This window comes from Saimiri boliviensis, chromosome 13 (assembly GCF_048565385.1).
Source record: "Saimiri boliviensis isolate mSaiBol1 chromosome 13, mSaiBol1.pri, whole genome shotgun sequence".
NCBI classification, from domain to species: Eukaryota; Metazoa; Chordata; class Mammalia; order Primates; family Cebidae; genus Saimiri; species Saimiri boliviensis.
The window spans coordinates 28,142,331-28,160,405 of NC_133461.1; the positions used below are offsets into that span (position 1 = coordinate 28,142,331).

At 39.6% G+C, this 18,075-nt stretch overlaps 1 protein-coding gene and 1 long non-coding RNA gene across 6 annotated transcripts in view; one reads left to right on the plus strand and one right to left on the minus strand.

The window, feature by feature from the left end:
• Positions 1-394: 394 nt before the first annotated feature.
• Positions 395-17,494, minus strand: SKA1 (spindle and kinetochore associated complex subunit 1). 3 transcript variants are annotated; one of them, XM_074383433.1, is made up of 7 exons: positions 17,369-17,494; positions 16,647-16,745; positions 11,643-11,767; positions 9,990-10,087; positions 7,413-7,550; positions 2,036-2,205; positions 395-1,236 (listed from the first exon to the last, which is right to left on the minus strand). In XM_074383433.1, the coding sequence occupies exons 2-7, from the start codon at positions 16,732-16,734 to the stop codon at positions 1,088-1,090; spliced, it is 768 nt and encodes a 255-aa protein (XP_074239534.1). In that variant the 5' UTR covers positions 16,735-16,745; positions 17,369-17,494; the 3' UTR covers positions 395-1,087. The 3 variants fall into 3 exon arrangements, with proteins under 3 accessions (XP_074239534.1, XP_010335109.1, XP_074239533.1); XM_010336807.2 differs by lacking the exon at positions 17,369-17,494 and adding an exon at positions 17,215-17,361; XM_074383432.1 differs by lacking the exon at positions 17,369-17,494 and adding an exon at positions 16,931-17,184.
• A 141-nt stretch (positions 17,495-17,635) lies between these two features.
• Positions 17,636-18,075, plus strand: part of LOC120361661 (uncharacterized) — a 56,746-nt gene continuing 56,306 nt past the window's right edge. For all 3 annotated transcript variants that reach the window (XR_012513098.1, XR_005577812.2, XR_012513097.1), the window contains exon 1: positions 17,636-17,763. This is a non-coding gene — a long non-coding RNA (uncharacterized LOC120361661). The remainder of the gene's footprint in view (positions 17,764-18,075) is intronic.

An 18,075-nucleotide genomic window follows, 5' to 3' on the forward strand; every position in this document is an offset into this window, starting at 1 on the left:
AGTTAAATGTCTGGTGAAAGGAAGTGAATCTTGAAGACATATAAGCTTTGTTTAGAAAAGATTTATTTTTATAAGAAACAAGAATAGGGGCCGGGCGCGGTGGCTCAAGCCTGTAATCCCAGCACTTTGGGAGGCCGAGGCGGGTGGATCACGAGGTCGAGAGATCGAGACCATCCCAGTCAACATGGTGAAACCCCGTCTCTACTAAAAATACTAAAAATTAGCTGGGCATGGTGGTGCGTGCCTGTAATCCCAGCTACTCAGGAGGCTGAGGCAGGAGAATTGCTTGAACCCAGGAGGCGGAGGTTGCGGTGAGCCGAGATCGCGCCATTGCACTCCAGCCTGGGTAACAAGAGCGAAACTCCGTCTCAAAAAAAAAAAAAAAAAAAAAAAAAAAAAGAAACAAGAATAGGGCACAGTGGCTCAAGCCTGTAATCCCAGCACTTTGGGAGGCCAGGCGGGTGGATCACGAGGTCAAGAGATCGAGACCATCCTGGTCAACATGGTGAAACCCCGTCTCTACTAAAAATACAAAAAATTAGCTGGGCATGGTGGCGCGTGCCTGCAATCCCAGCTACTCAGGAGGCTGAGGCAGGAGAATTGCCTGAACCCAGGAGGCGGAGGTTGCGGTGAGCCAAGATCACGCCATTGCACTCCAGCCTGGGTAACAAGAGTGAAACTCCGTCTCAAAAAAAAAAAAAAAAAAAAAAAAAGAAACAAGAATAGGCCAGGCGTGGTGGCTCACACATCCTAGCACTTTAGGAGTCTGAGGAGGGTGGATTGCTTGAGCTCAGGAGTTTGAGACCAGCCTAGGCAACATAGTGAAACCCCATCTCTACAAACAGCACAAAAATTAGTCAGGCATGGTGTCGCAGACTTGCAGTCCCAGCTATTCAGGAGGCTGAGGTGGGAGGATTACTTAAGCCTGGGAGGTTGAGGCTGCAGTCAGTCATGTTTGCGCCACTGCACTCTAGCCTGCATGACAAAGCAAGACCCTGTCTCAAAAAAAAAAAAAAAGCTAAAGAAATCATATATAGAAATGGCCTCTATACCCTACTGTTGGCCCATTCAAAAGTTTACAAGGGACTCAGGTTATAACATAACGAGTAAGTCCTCCCCCTCGGACCTCTGATAGTCTCCGGCAGTGTCGTAAAATACTCAGTATCACATGAAACTTTTTGTCAACTTTCAAAGTCGTGAACTCCTTTATGTCAGCTTCCACTATAAAATAACGACCTAAAAATAAAGATATTAGTGCTAATTTTATAAGGCCAACTTGCAAAGAGTCTTTAATGCATTAAATTATGAATATGAATGGTATTAACCATTTTTTTACTGTTAGTATCCAATAAAACCAAGAACTAGTATTCTTGCTAAAATAATAACTATTCTATCAATAGAAGTTGCATGCATATTTACTAGGTTACTAGCTATCTGTTGGTATCTCTTGAATGATTCACTTTTCAAGAGGCAATGTGATGTAGTGGTTAACAGAATAAAGCTCATAACAGTACTATCCCTTAACTGGATGACCTTGGACAAATAAGTTAAGCTCTCTTTGCCTAGTCTGCAAATTAGGGGTAGTAATAGTAAGTGATACGGTAGTTGTAAAGACTGAAGCTCTTGGCACACTCTTTGTTATACAGTAAGTGCTCTACCAGCAGAACTAGCTGTTATTACTACTCTAATTCTTAAAACATTGGGCATAGTTCACAATAAACTCTACAGCAGTGTTTCTCAGGCTCACCACTACAGACAATGTAGGCCAGATAATTCATTTTGTGGGTGCTATCCTGTGCACTGACGACTGTTATAGTAGCATCCCTGGCCTCTATCTACTAAATGCCAGGAGCACCCAGCTGTAACAACCAAATATATCTCCAGACATGGTAAAATATCCCCTGGAAGGATAACTGCTCCTGGTTGGGAATTAACACTAGATTTAGAGTTTTCTAGAACTAGCTACATTTCTCATGATTTAGTTATATTCTGAACAGTTCACATGTACACATATATATATACACTACCATTTTACCTTTGGTATCCTTTGTTTCTTCATTAATAAATCTGTGATAGAGATTTCTGGCCACAGAATTCATAGACTTTTTTGGTTGATACAGGATTTTATATTTACTAATTACTGCCTTGTTGATTTCTTTAATAACATCATTAATTTGACCATAGGTTAAGCGGGATTTCATGTACCTGTAAAAAAGTATATGATTAATTATTGTTTTAAAGAATCATACAAAATTACTTTCCTTGAAAAACTTAAGTATGACAGCTTTGTACAATAGTAAAACTACAGTACTCTTTATAAAAACAATCTTATATCAACTTCCAAATAAACCAGACAGCTGAATTAAATAGAGGTGACAACATATCAGTGGTAACCTTCTCTAATTATTAACTTCTATTTTTTTACCGATGGAGAATTGATACTATAATTTTAATTAAGCTCTCAAATTCTGATTCAAATGGACTGATTAACTGCAACATGCAAATTTAAACATTTTTAAATGTGAGTGAAGGAAAAATTTAAATATTAATAAATTATACAACTCATAGCACTCTAGTGCTATGCAAAAACATATTACTTGTTCAGAGAAAACGGAAAAAAATGGGAGGAGAAGGATGGGAAGATGAAGGGCAACAAAGAAGACCACAACAAAGATGACAATGATAATTAAGACAAAGGAGAACTGATGGGGTAGGGGATGTCCAGGAGTGAAGGGATATCACTGGAAGCTGCCAGGACAGAGGAGAACCATAGAGTAACCATGATGTTTTTTATGCCCTAGCTCAACTTCCCTTAGAACACCATCTTTCACTCTAAATTATACTCTTCAACCTCCCTCTTGCCCATCCTCCCAGGCACCATGGAGTCTTAGAATATAAAAATAGAAGACTCTCAATTTTGAATGTTTTGAACACACCAAAAACAAAACCTGATGATCTGCTCAATTTTTCTCTTCAACACATTGAAACTTCAGTAAGTTAAGCTCTGTCCTTGACTTCTATTCAAAGTGGCAGCTTTCTAGTCAAAATTTCCTTGATACAATGATATAGTTCATTTAAAAGAAAATGTTCATATTTCCAAAAAATTCATTTTCATTATCCCTCTTTTCTAAATTCATTTTTGCTCCCGTTTTTTCTAACCACAATTTCCACAAACTCTTAAACCTCAGCTCTCCACAATGCACTTATGAATTCCTTCAAATCCTCTCAATTACCACCTTGATTTCCTCAATAGTCATCCCTAATCTCTGCCAATGTTTTCCACTTTAACTCCACTCTCAGCACCATTTTTTTTTAAGTAAATAAAACCTCTGTGCTTGGAAAACATGATTTTTTTATCCTAAACTTCTAACTTCATTTCTCATTCATAAATAACCCCTTAGTTGAAAAATGAATCTCTACCATGACCATTCTAATTTCCCTCCAATAGCTCTTCATGGAAGCATTTTATAAAAATCCTTTATTCCACTGTTCCTCACAGACATCTGCTCTTCACATTAGCTTAGCCAATGAGCAACAACAACATCCGAACACCAAACAGTTTTCATGAAAATAAAGCTGTCGATAAAGGAAATGACCGCCAGTGTGGTGGCTCACACCTGTAATCTCAGCACTTTGGAAGGCTGCGGCAGGTAGATGACTTGAGGTAAGGAGTTTGAGACCAGCCTGGCCAACACGGCGAAACCTGGTCTTTACTGAAAATACAAAAAATAGCTGGATGTGATAGTGCATGCCTGTGATCCCAGCTACTTGGAAGGCTGAAGCATGAGAATTGCTTGAGCCCAGGAGGCAGAGGTTGCAGGGAGCTGAGATCGTGCCATTGCACTCCAGCCTGGGGGACACAGTGAGACTGTCTCAAAAACAAAAACAGTAGTTAAAAAAAAAAAAAAAAAAAAAGGTAAAGTAGATGACAAAGTGACCCCTCACCCCCACACACAAAGACTAAAGAGCAATGTCATCCTTATCACTAGTCTCAGAATTGTGAAAGAGCCAGGTATTTTTCAAGTGGCTAATTGGCAGCAATTTCTAAGTAGTAGGTAACACTAGCGGGTATGAGATTAGATTGGGCATTCTCACACACTACCAACAGTAGTAAAAACTGGTATATGGCACTATGACATGTCAAGAGCTTGGAAACTGTCTCTCCTGTCCTCACAACAAGAGCAAACTGAAAGCTGGTAACTCTTCTCAGAGAATCGAGATCACAAGGCCAAACACTGCCCCCAAAACACGAGAGATAAGAAAATACAGAGAATCACAGCTTCCTGGAAACAGAAGCCACCAGACTGAGTAACTGTAGGAACACTTAAATAGTAACTTGACAAACTGCTAAGGTTCAGTTTGAACTAGCTTGAGAGTTAAAAACTCATGGGGATCCAGTTTAGGGAACCCCCATTACTTTCATAAGTTTTACTTCCAGGAACCACTCCTGCCTTCCCCCCAGGTTTTCAAGGTGAGGATCAGACAAAAATTCTCTTGAGCTTCAGCAAATGGAGAGAAAAAGTAATTATTTTGAAATAGGCCAGGGAAAAGTAGAGCAGTTCTTTACCCAAAACAAAGACCTGCCCTCAAGGAAAACTACATTACTAGAACCTTATCTGACCTAGGGGAAGGATAATTAGAAGATTTCAGCCGCATCTAGATAAGAAACACCTTAGAAGGTCACAGCCCAGAGATGCAGGGGCCCTAAAAAGCCTGAGATTTAATCATAAGATTGTAGAATGCTTCCTCTCTCCAACACCTTACAATCACTACAACAAAGTTACAGAATTATATTAGTGGATTAACACTGAGCAAGCTACAAGATACAGAATCTACTAAGAAAAAATTTCTAAGGAAACCCAAAGACAACAGGGGAGACAAAAGAAATGGGACTAGAAGAAACTGAAGCTTCTGACATGTACAACCATAGCAACCATTAAATGCAATTACTAGGCATAAGAAAAAATACAGGCTGAGATACAACACAAGCATCAGAAGCAGACTAAGAAATGACAGAGATTTTGGAAGTATCAAACCACTAATTCAAATAACTATATTTAATATGCTAAGGACTCTAATGGAAAAAGGATAAAATGCAAGAATAGACAGACAAAGAAAGGACAGGTGGAAACTACAAAAGAATCAAAAGGAAATGCTAGAAATAAAGTGGCGGGCTCCATCAGCAGACTAGACTTGGCTAAAGATAGAATCAGTGAACTTGAAGAGATATCAATAGATTACGTCAATACTTTTCAAACTAAAATGCAAAGAGAAATAAAAAAAGAACAGAAAATCCAAGAAGTGTGAGGCAACCACAAAAAGTATATCATATAGGTAATGGGAATACCAGAGGAGAGAAAGAAAGATATGCAAAGAACTCTTAAAATTCAATGAGAAGAAAACAACCCACTTTAAAAACGGGCTCAATATCTGAACAGATATCTCATCAAAGAAAATATACAAATGGAAAATAAGTATATGACTATGAAAAGATCCTCAATGTCAAATGTCGCTAGGGAATTATAAGGTAAAATAATTAGCTACCACTATACACCTATTACAATGGCCAAAATCCAGAACACTGACAATACCAAATGGAAAGGAGTATCTAGAGCAAGAGGAATATTCTGTCATTGCTGGTAGGAATGCAAAATGGTATAGCCATTGGCAGGTTTCTACAAAACTGAACATACTCATATGATCCAGCAGTTACACTCCTAAGTATTTATCCAAATGAGGTGAAAACTTATGTCCACACAAAACCTGCATGTGAATGTTTTTAGCAACTTTACTCATAAGTGCTCCAATATGAAAGCAACTAAGATTGCTTCAATAGGTGAATAAACAAACTGGTACAGCCATACAATGGATTACTATTCAGTGCTAAAAAGAAATGAGCGATCAAACCACAGAAAGACACAAGGGATCATAAACCCTTATTTCTAAGTAAAAGAAGCCGGTCAGAGAAGGCTACAGTATGACTCTAACCATATAACATTCTGGGGTTCAGTGGGAGATAGAAAGAGGTAGGATACAGGGCACTTTAAGGACAGTGAAACTTCTTATAAGGACAGTGAAATTCTTCTGTATGATATGGTAATAAGAGACACATGACAGTATGCATTCGTCAAAACCCACAGAATGCACAACACAGAATTAATCTTAACATAAACTAAGGACGTCAGTTAATAGCAATGTATCAATATTGGTTTGACAACTGTAGCAGATATGCCATACCAATGCTCTGTTACTAGGGAAAATGGTGTGCAGGGGAGAAGGGGTATGAGAACACAGTACTATCTGCTCAATTTTTCTGTAAACCTAACAAAGGTTCTAAGAAATATACTTTATTAAATAAAACAACCACCAAAACAAACTGGTATGAAGAACTCTCCGGAAAGCAAAATAATCATTACCTTTGCCTCAGGGACTCTGCTCCTAAGACTCTATCCCAAAGAAATAAAAAACTAAAAAACAGCCTTGTCTAAAAGATATTTCACTGTACCATTATTTATAACAATAAAGTCAACTCAAATAATTAAGAAATGCTTAAATAAGTTATTGGATAGCTACATGATGAAATATTATATGACTACTAGTTAATGATAGGAAAATTATCACAATAAAAGAATAGTAAGTTGTATTTACAGTATAACTACATTGCTATAATAACAGGTATGAGAAATACCTATTATATATGTGTAGCTAAATAAAATCTGGAAAGCTATACCCTATCTTATCTGAATGGTAGAATTACAGATGAGTTTTATTTTCTAACAACAAACACTTTCAAGCAACATATATTATTTGTATAATAAAAAGGTAACAAGAAATGTAACATAATATAAAGCTTAGAAGTTAAGCAAAGTCCTGGAACTGAGTTTAAAAACGTGGATTTTCCTAATTGGTTCCCCATTATTGCCATATGTAAGCAGCAAGGGAGACCTTCCTCTGGGGGAAGGACTTTGTCTGATTCATTCCTCTATTCTCAGTGACCTAGGGCCTGGAATACAGCACAGGCTCCAACAGGCACGGGGTGCAATGCACACATGGAAACCAAACACACATAACACTCTCCATTCTCATTCTCAAATCTATACAACACAATTTCCTTAAAATTACCAGAAAACTGTGGCTACTTCTATAATATAATTGGTAAATCTGTAACACAAAAAGGTCCTAGAGAGGACTGAAGCAATGAATTGATCCATCTATAAATCTCTCTATGAAGGGGTTTTACAACAAAAATCTTCAAAAAATTTACTGCATTTTCATAGTATAACGTGAAACTATTTTATAAAAGATCAATATTTGAACGCAGCATTACAATTAATATAATTAAGCTTTATGATTTAAACAATCATTTATGTTGATTAAGGGGTTGAACATTAAAATTTATCTTAAATACTTACGAAGGCACACCATTGAACTCGTCGCAAGTTATAAATGGCATTTCCTTAATACTTCTTTGTTCTTTGGGGGGCTTCTTTATGGGTTCAGGTTCCATAGCTTTGTCTGGTTCTTCAGGATCAAGATCTGATCCCTTAACACTACAGAACAGAGATGTACATGCAAACAGCCAACTGTCAGAAATAAGCAGCATACTGCAAAGTTTTCCCAACTGAAAATAATATTAAATACATACTCATCCTGTGAAATCTTATTGTCGACATTTTTTTTCTATCCCTACTTCTATTGTTCATGAAAATCTAAATGGTGAAGGAAATATTGAAAAATTAAGTTCCCAAATCTTCCATAATATAGTTGTATTTATTTACATGTAACATGATATTTTTATCAGCTGTCCCACTGGCTCCTCAAAGTCAGTAAGTTAACAGCTTTATGGCTTAATAGCTTCTCTTAACCCCTTAACAGCTTGTCTTCCTGACATTCCTAACTCTGAACCTGGAAACATCAGCTATCTTAGACTTTTATTTATTCTAATTTATCCTGATGGTTGCTCATGTCAGTCCCTGTGTACTGCAGAGTCATTTTAGTTCCCAGCAATGATCATGGGTTACCCTTGGGTTCCACCTGCCCAATTTTTAGAGCAAGTGAGAACCCTACTAATATAGCTCCTGCCCCAGTAGCAAACGAAGTCTAGAAACACCCTGTAGCTTCCAGGTTGCTTACCTGCCAGGGATGTTGCCAGCAACAAGTCAAGGCATAGAAAAGACGACACCGGATACAAGAAATGGTAGGGGACTGAGCGGAAGGATAGACTCAGGAGCAAGCAAAGGGAATCCCCAGAAAGGCAGGAAGTGAGATCCCAAGATGACAGTCGAATGCCAGACACAGATGGCAGCCAGCCTTACTGACGTGGTGTGACTCAGCCATGCTGCAGGCTGTCAAGATAAAGATGCTCAATGCACCATAATCCTTCCAAAAACCCTAACATATGAGATTCTATTGTGATACTGGCTGAATCGTACCTGTACTTGTCTGTCTTGACCATGCATTGAGGAAGCACCTGATTGCTCCCTTATACCCTGCTGTGTTTATCAGCTGAAAATAACCATTCTGCTCTGATCTATCCCTGAGAGTTGAAGCTAGGCCATAGTGAGCTTAGAAGAAAATTCCTCCTATTCTCCCTGACCAAATTCTTGCTGGATGTCCTAACAATTTTCCAATGACAGGAAAGAGAAAGATTGCATAAAGATGCCAAGTCCCCGCCGAGGTGATGGGAGCAGCAAGTTCATGTGTGGGTAACCAGACAGCCAGGTCTTCGAGATGCAAAGTTTGAGGAGAAAATGTAGGCCATTAAATCACTGGAACTAGATGTCATATTGAGTTGGACATTTGAGAGCATTAACAGTGGGGTTAAGTAAGCATGAGGAAAGCAGATAGGAGAGATCTATAATTTAAAAGAGGGGAGAGAAAAAGGAGGCAGCTAAGTCCGAGATGTGGGCTGACAGTTAAGAAAGCACAGTGGCAGTGCAGAAAACAGAATTTCAAAGACAAAAACGTGGTATGCAAAATGAGATCTCAGAAGTAGAACCAGGTCTGAAGAGGGATTTTTGACCTCTTCATGACCTTCAAACAATTGATTTCCTAGGTGTGGTGGTAATGACAGCCAAAAGCCAGATGTTAGGACCTCCGGGAAAAAGACACAGCACAGAAACACCTTGTAAATGAACAGAGAAAGAATAGACATTTGAGGGAAAAAAAGGGCTAAGCTTATTGTTCCTTTTTTTTTTTTTTTTTTTGGTGGCAGGATCTCACTCTGTTGCCCAGACTGGAGTGCAGTGGCACCATCAGAAACCACCGCAGCCTTGGCATCCCAGGCTCAAGCAATCCTCCTGCATCAGCTCCCTGAGTAGCTGGGACTACAGGTGTGTGCCACTGTGTCTGGTCAATTTTTGGTATTTTTTGCAGAGATGGCATTTCACCATGTTGCCCAGGCTGGTATCAAACTCCTGGGCTCAGGCAATCTTTCTGCCTCGGCTTCCTAAAATGCTAGGATTATAGGCGTGAGCCACTGTGCCCAGTCTCTTTGGCTATTTTTAAGATGGTAGGTTCCTTAAGCTTATTTTTACCCAAAGGCAGTGGTTCTCAAGTGTTGGTGGCAATGTCTGGAGATGGTTTTCATTGTCAGGAATGGTTGAGATAGGAGCGATGCTACCAGAATCTAGTGGGCAGAGATCAAGAACACTACTCAATGTCCTGTTCTCATAACAAAGAATTAACCTGCCTAAAATGTCAAGGAGGCTGAGGTTGACAAACTGCTCTAAGGGAAAGAAATGATTGGAAAAAAGAGGCTAGAGAGACTTGCCCCTGGGAAACCAGGAAAGAGGTGTTAGGTTTTCCTCAGAGACAGCAAGATAAGAAAACTGATGAACATAGGAGGAAATACTGTTTTTAGTACAGGTGACAAAAACTAGATAATCACTGACAAAATTGCAAGTAAATGAAAGAGCAAAAGGCTTTGAAGTATTTGTTTTCATGGGTTTATAAATCCAGATAGCAAGAATAATTATAAACATACTTACCAGCTCTGGGTGACTCTTACTTGTGGCAAATGGGAAGGAATGTTTTCTTTAAGATGTTCTACGTCTCTGTAATCTTCTTCAAGGGATTCACAGAGTTCCTGAAATTTAGAAATGCTCACAAATAAGTCTCTGTCCTCCTCATGCATGTTTTAAGATATTCTAAAGAGCAGGGAAAACGGTAAACCATGATCACACTGACTGTGTGTACTGAAAATAAGAAGTGAAAACGCAATGAATCCAGCAATATAAAATTGGTTTCTAGAGCTATTTTTGGATGGTGGTAATATTTTTCCCTACTGGATTTTTTTCAGAGAATGATCACTATAATCACATTGCAATTACAAAGCAGTACTGAAGTTAAATCTTTCTCAAATACTTTAATCTTGGGAGACAACTAAGAAATATACAAAGAACTTAACATTTTTCATTCCCATAAATTGCTTTTGTTGGCTTAGCAAATATTCCCCAGTGTTATCTGTGTAACAGTAACTATGTTATCACAGCGTGGTAATATAGCTGGCAAGCACGAGATACTGCTTTGGGATGACTTCCACTGCGGGCTACCTACATCCCGGATTCATGAAAATTTCTATTTGATAGCTGGGGTTTTTTGGTCTCTAACTTTTACTAGAACTTGAGGCCATGAACTCATACAAATTTTAATAAGGAAAATATTCTGTGCCTTTGGATTTCCACCATCTAGCTCTCAATCACAATGTGAACAGGAATTCCAGATAGCCTTCAGTTCTGAGTTGAGCATTCTCTAGGCCCACACCCTAATCCTGGACATTCTTGGGCAGGTTAGACTGAAATGCCAGTATTCGTTTCTGTTTTGAATTTATATAATGTCTTTTCCTTGAAGAGGTAAATGACATTCATGGATACCAATTCCATTTTGACTAATACAGTGATAGGCATAATCATGCCATTTCCTAAAGCTGAAAAATCTTTACAGACCTTAAGGATTATAAGGCTGAATGGGGTCAGGGAGGTCCCTTGTTCAATCCCACTGAGCACTTCCCCAGCTCTAACAACGTGAGATAATTATGGTACTTATTATTTCCCCAGGAGCAAGTGCACAAACACTTTCATTAGATGAAGTCAATTTAAAGGCTTATTTAGAATAAAATGTGCATGTGAATGAGGCTCAAGGTTTTCTTTACTTGAGAACCCTTATATTACCTTTTATAAAAATATAGAAATGTAGACATATAAGAGAGCTAAGAAATAGTTCAATATAATCTATTATTTTTCAAATGAGGATCTTGAAACCTCAAGAGGTAAAATGGCTTTCTCAGGGTGGCAGGGAGTACCAAGGACTGCCAAGGTAAGAATCCGCATCTCCTCACCCCAGGCAAGTGTTCTTTACATACCACTCTACCAGAACATCACTGTTTAAATTAAAGCTGCCGAGAATTATTAGCAAACTTTCCTTTCTCGTAAAGTTCAATTCCACTGGCCATCAGCAGAAAGAAGCAGCTGTGGAGCTCTGAACTCCATTATACTAGGAAAATAAAACATAAATGGCATACTGTACCATTAATAATTTATAAACCAAAAATATTATAAACAAAGAATCTTTAAGAATTACTTGATGATTAGGGAGTTTGTATGTATTGCCTTTTTACTGCTTCCTCATTAGAGAAACATTACCTTGAGTGACTTGTTGGTTTGTTCTTGATGCTGAATTTCTAATTCCAATTTATTTAGAAGTTCATTTACTACAATGATCTCATCTCCTATTTTATTTAACATAGTCTTCAAGGTACGTTCCTGGCCTGTTATAAACAAAAATAAGATAGAAAACAAAGTGTATAGAAAAGCAGTAACTACAAGTACTCATGCAAACTCTTGGAACAGATAGCTGTACCTTAGAGAGGGGTGAAAAAAGGACTATTGCTTCAGCCCCTAGAAATTAACTCCACGGATAATCTTAAGACCTCATCTCTAAGAAGCATGGAAGAGAAAGAGAGGAGGGGCAATGAAAACGTCTCCCCTGAGTCTTTCATTTCTGGCAAATTCCACCACATAAAACATTTAGAAATGCTTGATAAAACAAGCATCCTTCTATGTCCACAGCTAAGCTTTCATGAGAAAAAGGCAAATCTCCAAGGATTCCAACATGAAGAGGGAACTGTGGTTCCCCCCATACCAGGCAGTATGTGTGAGCTGAGGCTGCAGCAGCCCTTATTTGAGGAGTGTGGAGTGATGCTGGACAGGAGGATATCAGTCTCAGCAACGGAACAGATTTGATTTTAATGGGGATAAGATCCATGGCTTTGGGGTTTAAAACACAGGATGCTGGAAGTGAGAATCTCAAATAAGGCTAGGAGCCTTCTTCATTAATACATTTTCAGTGAAAGTTGTAATCACTCACCAGAGAAATAAGCTTATGTTTTAGACAGGCCCTTCTCTCTCTCTCTCTCTCTCTCTCTCTCTCTCTCTCTCTCTCTCTCTCTCTGTGTGTGTGTGTGTGTGTGTGTGTGTGTGTATGTGGAGTAGGAGTGAGGCTGAGGTGAAATTCTCTTTGGGACTTTGTAGTATGGATTTGGAATTCATATTTACAGTATCCACATTATTCAAAACCAACCCTAAGCGGAGAAGGTAAGATAAAAAGTCACAAGTTGGTGATAACCCTGGCTACCCGGCAAAAACAAACGTAAGACATTTATAAAGTAGTATATTCTCATATTCCCAATCCCACCTCCTAGCACCTCTCTCTAGCAGCTTTCAGAGACTGGAGATGAATGAGAAAATCAGAGTCCCTTCCTCCCTAGAATTAAAAGAAGTAGTTTTTTAAAAAAATTTAAGAGCAGATTAAAAGCAAAAAAGAAAAACTACTCTCATAATTGGATCTTTCCATCTGCATTTCCAGCAATCTAACAATGACATACACATAAGTAAAAGCAGACTTTGGCAATATATGGAGGCAGTAGAATGGACCAAGCAGAAGGCCTGAAGTCAGAGACACCAAGTACCTATCTCATTACTGCAAAGATAAGTGAAAGTACATATAAGATGGGCTTAGGACTGCATCTAGAACCTAACAGTAAATGTTAACTGTCATTCATCATCATTATGAGGAGTATATCATTCTGTCTAAGAGAGCAATGCTACTTGCATTTGACACTCAGCTCATAACTAAAACGAATTAATAAGTAAATGACAGTACCGATGCTCTACTGAGAATAATTTCAGTAGAATTAGTTGAATACAGTATTTGTTCCCCATACACTGGTATCTTACCTTTCAATCACCTATATTTTAGGGTGTTTTTTGCCATGTTTTTTTATACAGGGTCTTCCTCTGTCACCCAGGCTGGAGTTCAGTGGCACCATCACAGTTCACTGCAGCCTCAACCTCAAAGGCACAAGCAATCCTCCCATCTCAGCCTCCTCAGTTGCTGGGACTACAGGTAAGCGCCACCATGCCTGGCTAATTTTTTATTTTTTTGTAGAAACGGGGTCTTACTATGTTACCAGACTGGTCTCGAACTCCTAAGCTCAAGCTCAAGCGATCCTCCCAAAGTGCTGCGATTACAGGCATGTGCCTGGCCACTACCTTTTATGTAGTAATCTAGTCAGTTACAGAGGCCAAAGTAGCAAACTACCAGGCTTTATTTTATAGGCTATGGAGCCAAACAGAAAAATTATTCTCCCCACATATAAAATGACAGTTGACAAGCGTGTAGGAATTTAATGAGTCTGACTGCTTCAGCCAGGCCTCATGCTTTGGTGGATCATTTGAATTCAAGGCTTGATAGTTTTATAGATCTCCACATTTTACTTGTTTATCCAAGAGTAATCATACCTTCAGAAAGAGAATCTAAACAAGATTAAATTCTTAAACATCTAAAAGTCTTTTACAAATTATTTCAATAAAAATGGCAACAAAACAGAAAGAGGGCTAACATGGGAATCAAGAAACAGAAACTCTCACCCAACCAAGTACTCATGAGCTGAAGGACCTGGACCAGTCACCTGACTTCTGAGAGTCTCAGTTTCCTCAAGTGTGAAGTAAGGGGCTCCTTAAGATGAACCCACAGGCCCTTGAGCTTTAACTTTCCAGAGTATGTGAACCATAATCTGTAAAATGTATGAGACTCTTTTATTAGAAGTTCTCAATAAGGGACTGAGAATATCAAGGTCCCTGGGAGGGGAGGTATAATTTGAAAGGGCATATCTAACATTATAATTTCATATTTGAGAAAGTTTTCAAACTACCAATTCATAATACAAACCATAATACAAGTTCAACACAACCTTCCCAGCACATGGAATTCTGTCTGCCAATAAACCTTTACCCTCCCAGATAAGATTAGGGAGTATATAATTTTGTAAACAAGATTTTTTGATTTGACAAGGATTATCTGCTTCTCTGAACTTCCACTGCATCATCCAATTTCAGCACATCAAAATATTTTCAGATATTTACAATCTCCAAGTTCATGGATGCTTAAATAATTTATCTTCAATTAATTCTTTCTCAGTGATATAGAGTAATAAGCTTCCTCCAAAGCAGGCTGTAAGATGTGTTATGAACTATTTTTACCTCTACGGATCTCTGCATCAGTTTTTTTTTTTACTTGCCTTTTAATACAGTGATGTGCCACATAACAATGATTCAGTCAACAATGAACCACAAATATGACAGTAGCCCATAAGATTATAACGGAGCTGAAACATTCCTATTGTCTTGTGATATCGGAGCCATCATAACATCATGGTTCAATGCATTATTCACATGCCTGTGATGCTGGTGTAAACAAACTGACTGTACCGCCAGTGTTATAAAAGTACAGCACATACAATTATGTATAGTACATAATAACTGTTAATAAACGGTTACTAGTTTATGTTATTTACTATACTATACTTTTTAGAGTGTACTTCTTCTACTTGTTTAAAAAAAAAGTTAACTGTAAACAGCCTCAGGCAGGTCCCTCAGGAGATATTCCAGAAGGCACTGTTATCATAGGAGATGACTGTTCCATGCGTGTTACTGCCCCTGAAGACCTTATAGTGGAAAAAGATGTGGACGTGGAAGACAGATGCTGATGATCTTGACACTGAATAGGCCTAGGCTAGTGTGTGTGTGTGTGTGTGTGTGTGGGTGGGTGTGTGTGTGTATTCGCTTTTGTCAAAAAAGCTTAAAAAGTAAAAAAAAAGAAAAAAGCTCATAAAGATATAAAAAAATATTTTTGTATACCTGTACAATGTACTTGTTTTGAGCCGTTATTAGAAAATAAAAAAGCTAAGGCCGGGCACGGTGGCTCAAGCCTGTAATCCCAGCACTTTGGGAGGCCGAGGCGGGTGGATCACGAGGTCAAGAGATAGAGACCATCCTGGTCAACATGGTGAAACCCCATCTCTACTAAAAATACAAAAAATCAGTTGGGCATGGTGGAGGGTGCCTGTAATCCCAGCTACTCAGGAGGCTGAGGCAGGAGAATTGCCTGAACCCAGGAGGCAGAGGTTGCAGTGAGCTGAGATCACGCCATTGCACTCCAGCCTGGGTAACAAGAGCGAAACTCTGTCTCAAAAAAAAGAAAAGAAAAAAGCTAAACCAAACTAAAAAGTTTAAGTAAAAAAAGTTATAGTAAGCTAAGATTAATTTATTATTGAAGAAGTTTTTTTAAAAAATAAATTTAGTGTAGCCTAAGTATATAGTACTTATAAAGTCTACAGTAGTATGCAGTGATGTCTTGGGCCTTCACATTTGCTCACTGTCTCACCCAGAGCAACTTCCAGTTCTCCAAGCTCCATTGATGGTAAGTGGCCTATGCAGGTGTACCATTTTTAATCTTTCCTTTTCTTTTTTTGAGACGGAGTCTTGCTCTGTCACCAGCCTGGAGTGCAATGGCACAGTCTGAACTCACTGCAACCTCTGACTCCCAGGTTCAAGTGATTCTCCTGCCTCAGCCTCCCAAGAGGCTGGGGTGCGCACCATCACACCTAACTTTTGTATTTTTAGTAGAGACGGGGTTTCATCATTTTGGCCAGGATGGTCTTTATCTTTTGACCTTGAGATCTGCCTGCCTCGGCCTCCCAAAGTTCTGGGATTACAGGCATGAGCCACCACACTCAGCCCATTTGTAATCTTTTACTGTATCTTCTCTATGTTTAGATACACAAATAATCACCATTGTGTTACACTTGCCTAAGGTATTCAGTACAGTCATATGCTATACAGGTTTGTTGCCTAGGAGCAATAGGCTATATAGCCTAGATATGTAGTAGGCTGTACCATCTAGGTCTGCGTACATTTACGTATACTCTATGATGGGATGTTTGCACAATGACAAAATCATGTAATGCTTTTATCAGAACACATCTCCATCATTAAGCAACGCATGTATCTCCACTTAGCTGTAGAATCATGGATGCCACCCAACCTTCAAATCTTACCAATATGTGTCTCAGAAAAACATAAGTAAATAATTCTTATGAATATTCAGTTCACTGTTCAATGTACCTTATATTTTTAGTATCCTTTGCAATATTCAAAATATTGGCATTGGACATTTAAAAAACTGTTATTCAAAAATCTAAAATTACCTAAGATGCAGTCACTTAACCAAGCATAAGATATCATTCAGAGTGGAATAATCAAAATGCATTTTGTATATACAAAGTTAGTGGAATCTGTTTTACTTACCACAGTTTCTTAATGACAAGGTTTTCTTAATATTGCCAATCTTTTCATTAACATGAGAGCATAACAGTTCCAGATCTGAGGAGGCCATCCTTTAAGCCTCTGAAGAAAAAAAATATAAACATATTTGTAAAAAGAAAAGCCACACAAATTTCTGTTCACTTTCGAAATCCAAGAATGGTCAATATCAAGTAAATCACATGTCGTTGAGGGTTAAGTACAAAAACTCAAGAGCAATTTCTTTCAGTTCTACAACGTTGTTTCTAACCAAAGTATACAGTACTGACTTGTCTTAGAGCCTTCCGCCATCAATGGATCCCAAACCAGGGTAAAGGGGCTAAGCCTGGGTCCTTTCCTTAAGGATTTAGGAGGACAAATGCACTATTTATATATAAAGACAACACTGGTATTTTCTTAAAAAACGCAAAATATACATTTTAAAGAAATGGGTCACACTGTCAAAGAAACGGGCCCAGGTAATCATTTTTCCTATGCTGTGAGGGGTTGGCGCTTTACAGTTTGGGATTGGTAAGGAGGCAGAGAAATGGGAAAGAATCGGTTTCCCACTCACTCCGCGGGTGAGAGAGAAGGGGCGGGTCTAAGGCATCCACCGCAGCGCCCAGTCCCGTCCTCCCCTACGCCAGGCGAGGCCCGCGGCCCCCAGCCGCCAAGCAGTGTGTCTCGGGCGCTTCCGAAGTCAGGGTCCCCAACACACAGACTCCAACCTCGAGTCAGTCCGGGAGCAAAAGGCTACTCGCTGCTGGGTATCCAGCCGCGGACAACTGCAGTCTCCGCTGGAAGACCGGGATAGGAAGACACAACTCCGGAAGCAAAATTCAAACCGCCCGCCAGGCCCTGGCGCACAGCGGCACGGCGCAGGCGCACATCGGCGCAGGCGCACATCCGCACTGCCGAAGAACGGGCTCTGCGGCTGTTCGCGGTTTGCGTCATCCGGGGCCACAGCTGGGCGGGGAAGGAGGCGTGGCCGAGCCGGGGAAAGGCGGGGCGAGGGCGAAGGCGAGGCTTCCGGACGATGGGAGGACCGGGAGCTGCCTCTGCCGCGTTAAGCGGTCCGAGGAAATTTCAGTCAGCCATGCAGTCCTGACCGCCGCCTAGCCAGGTACCAGGCGTGGGGGTTTTAAGGTGGGGGTGGAAGACGTGGTCTTCGAAATTTGCTGCACCTTAGAGTCACCAGGGTCGGCCATTACAAGTCTCAGTGCCTAAGGTGCACCCCAAGTCGGTGAAATCTGACACTGGAGACGTGAGGCCCAAGACTTAGTATTTTTAAAAATACCCCAAATAATGCCAAAGAACAGGCAAGTTTGTGTGGAAGAAACAGTGATCCTGTCCTCTGGGGCTTACAACCTCTGTAAGTGTTCCTGGACCAAACCGGGGGTCGGGCTGCTTATTCTCGTGGTCCAATAGGGAGATG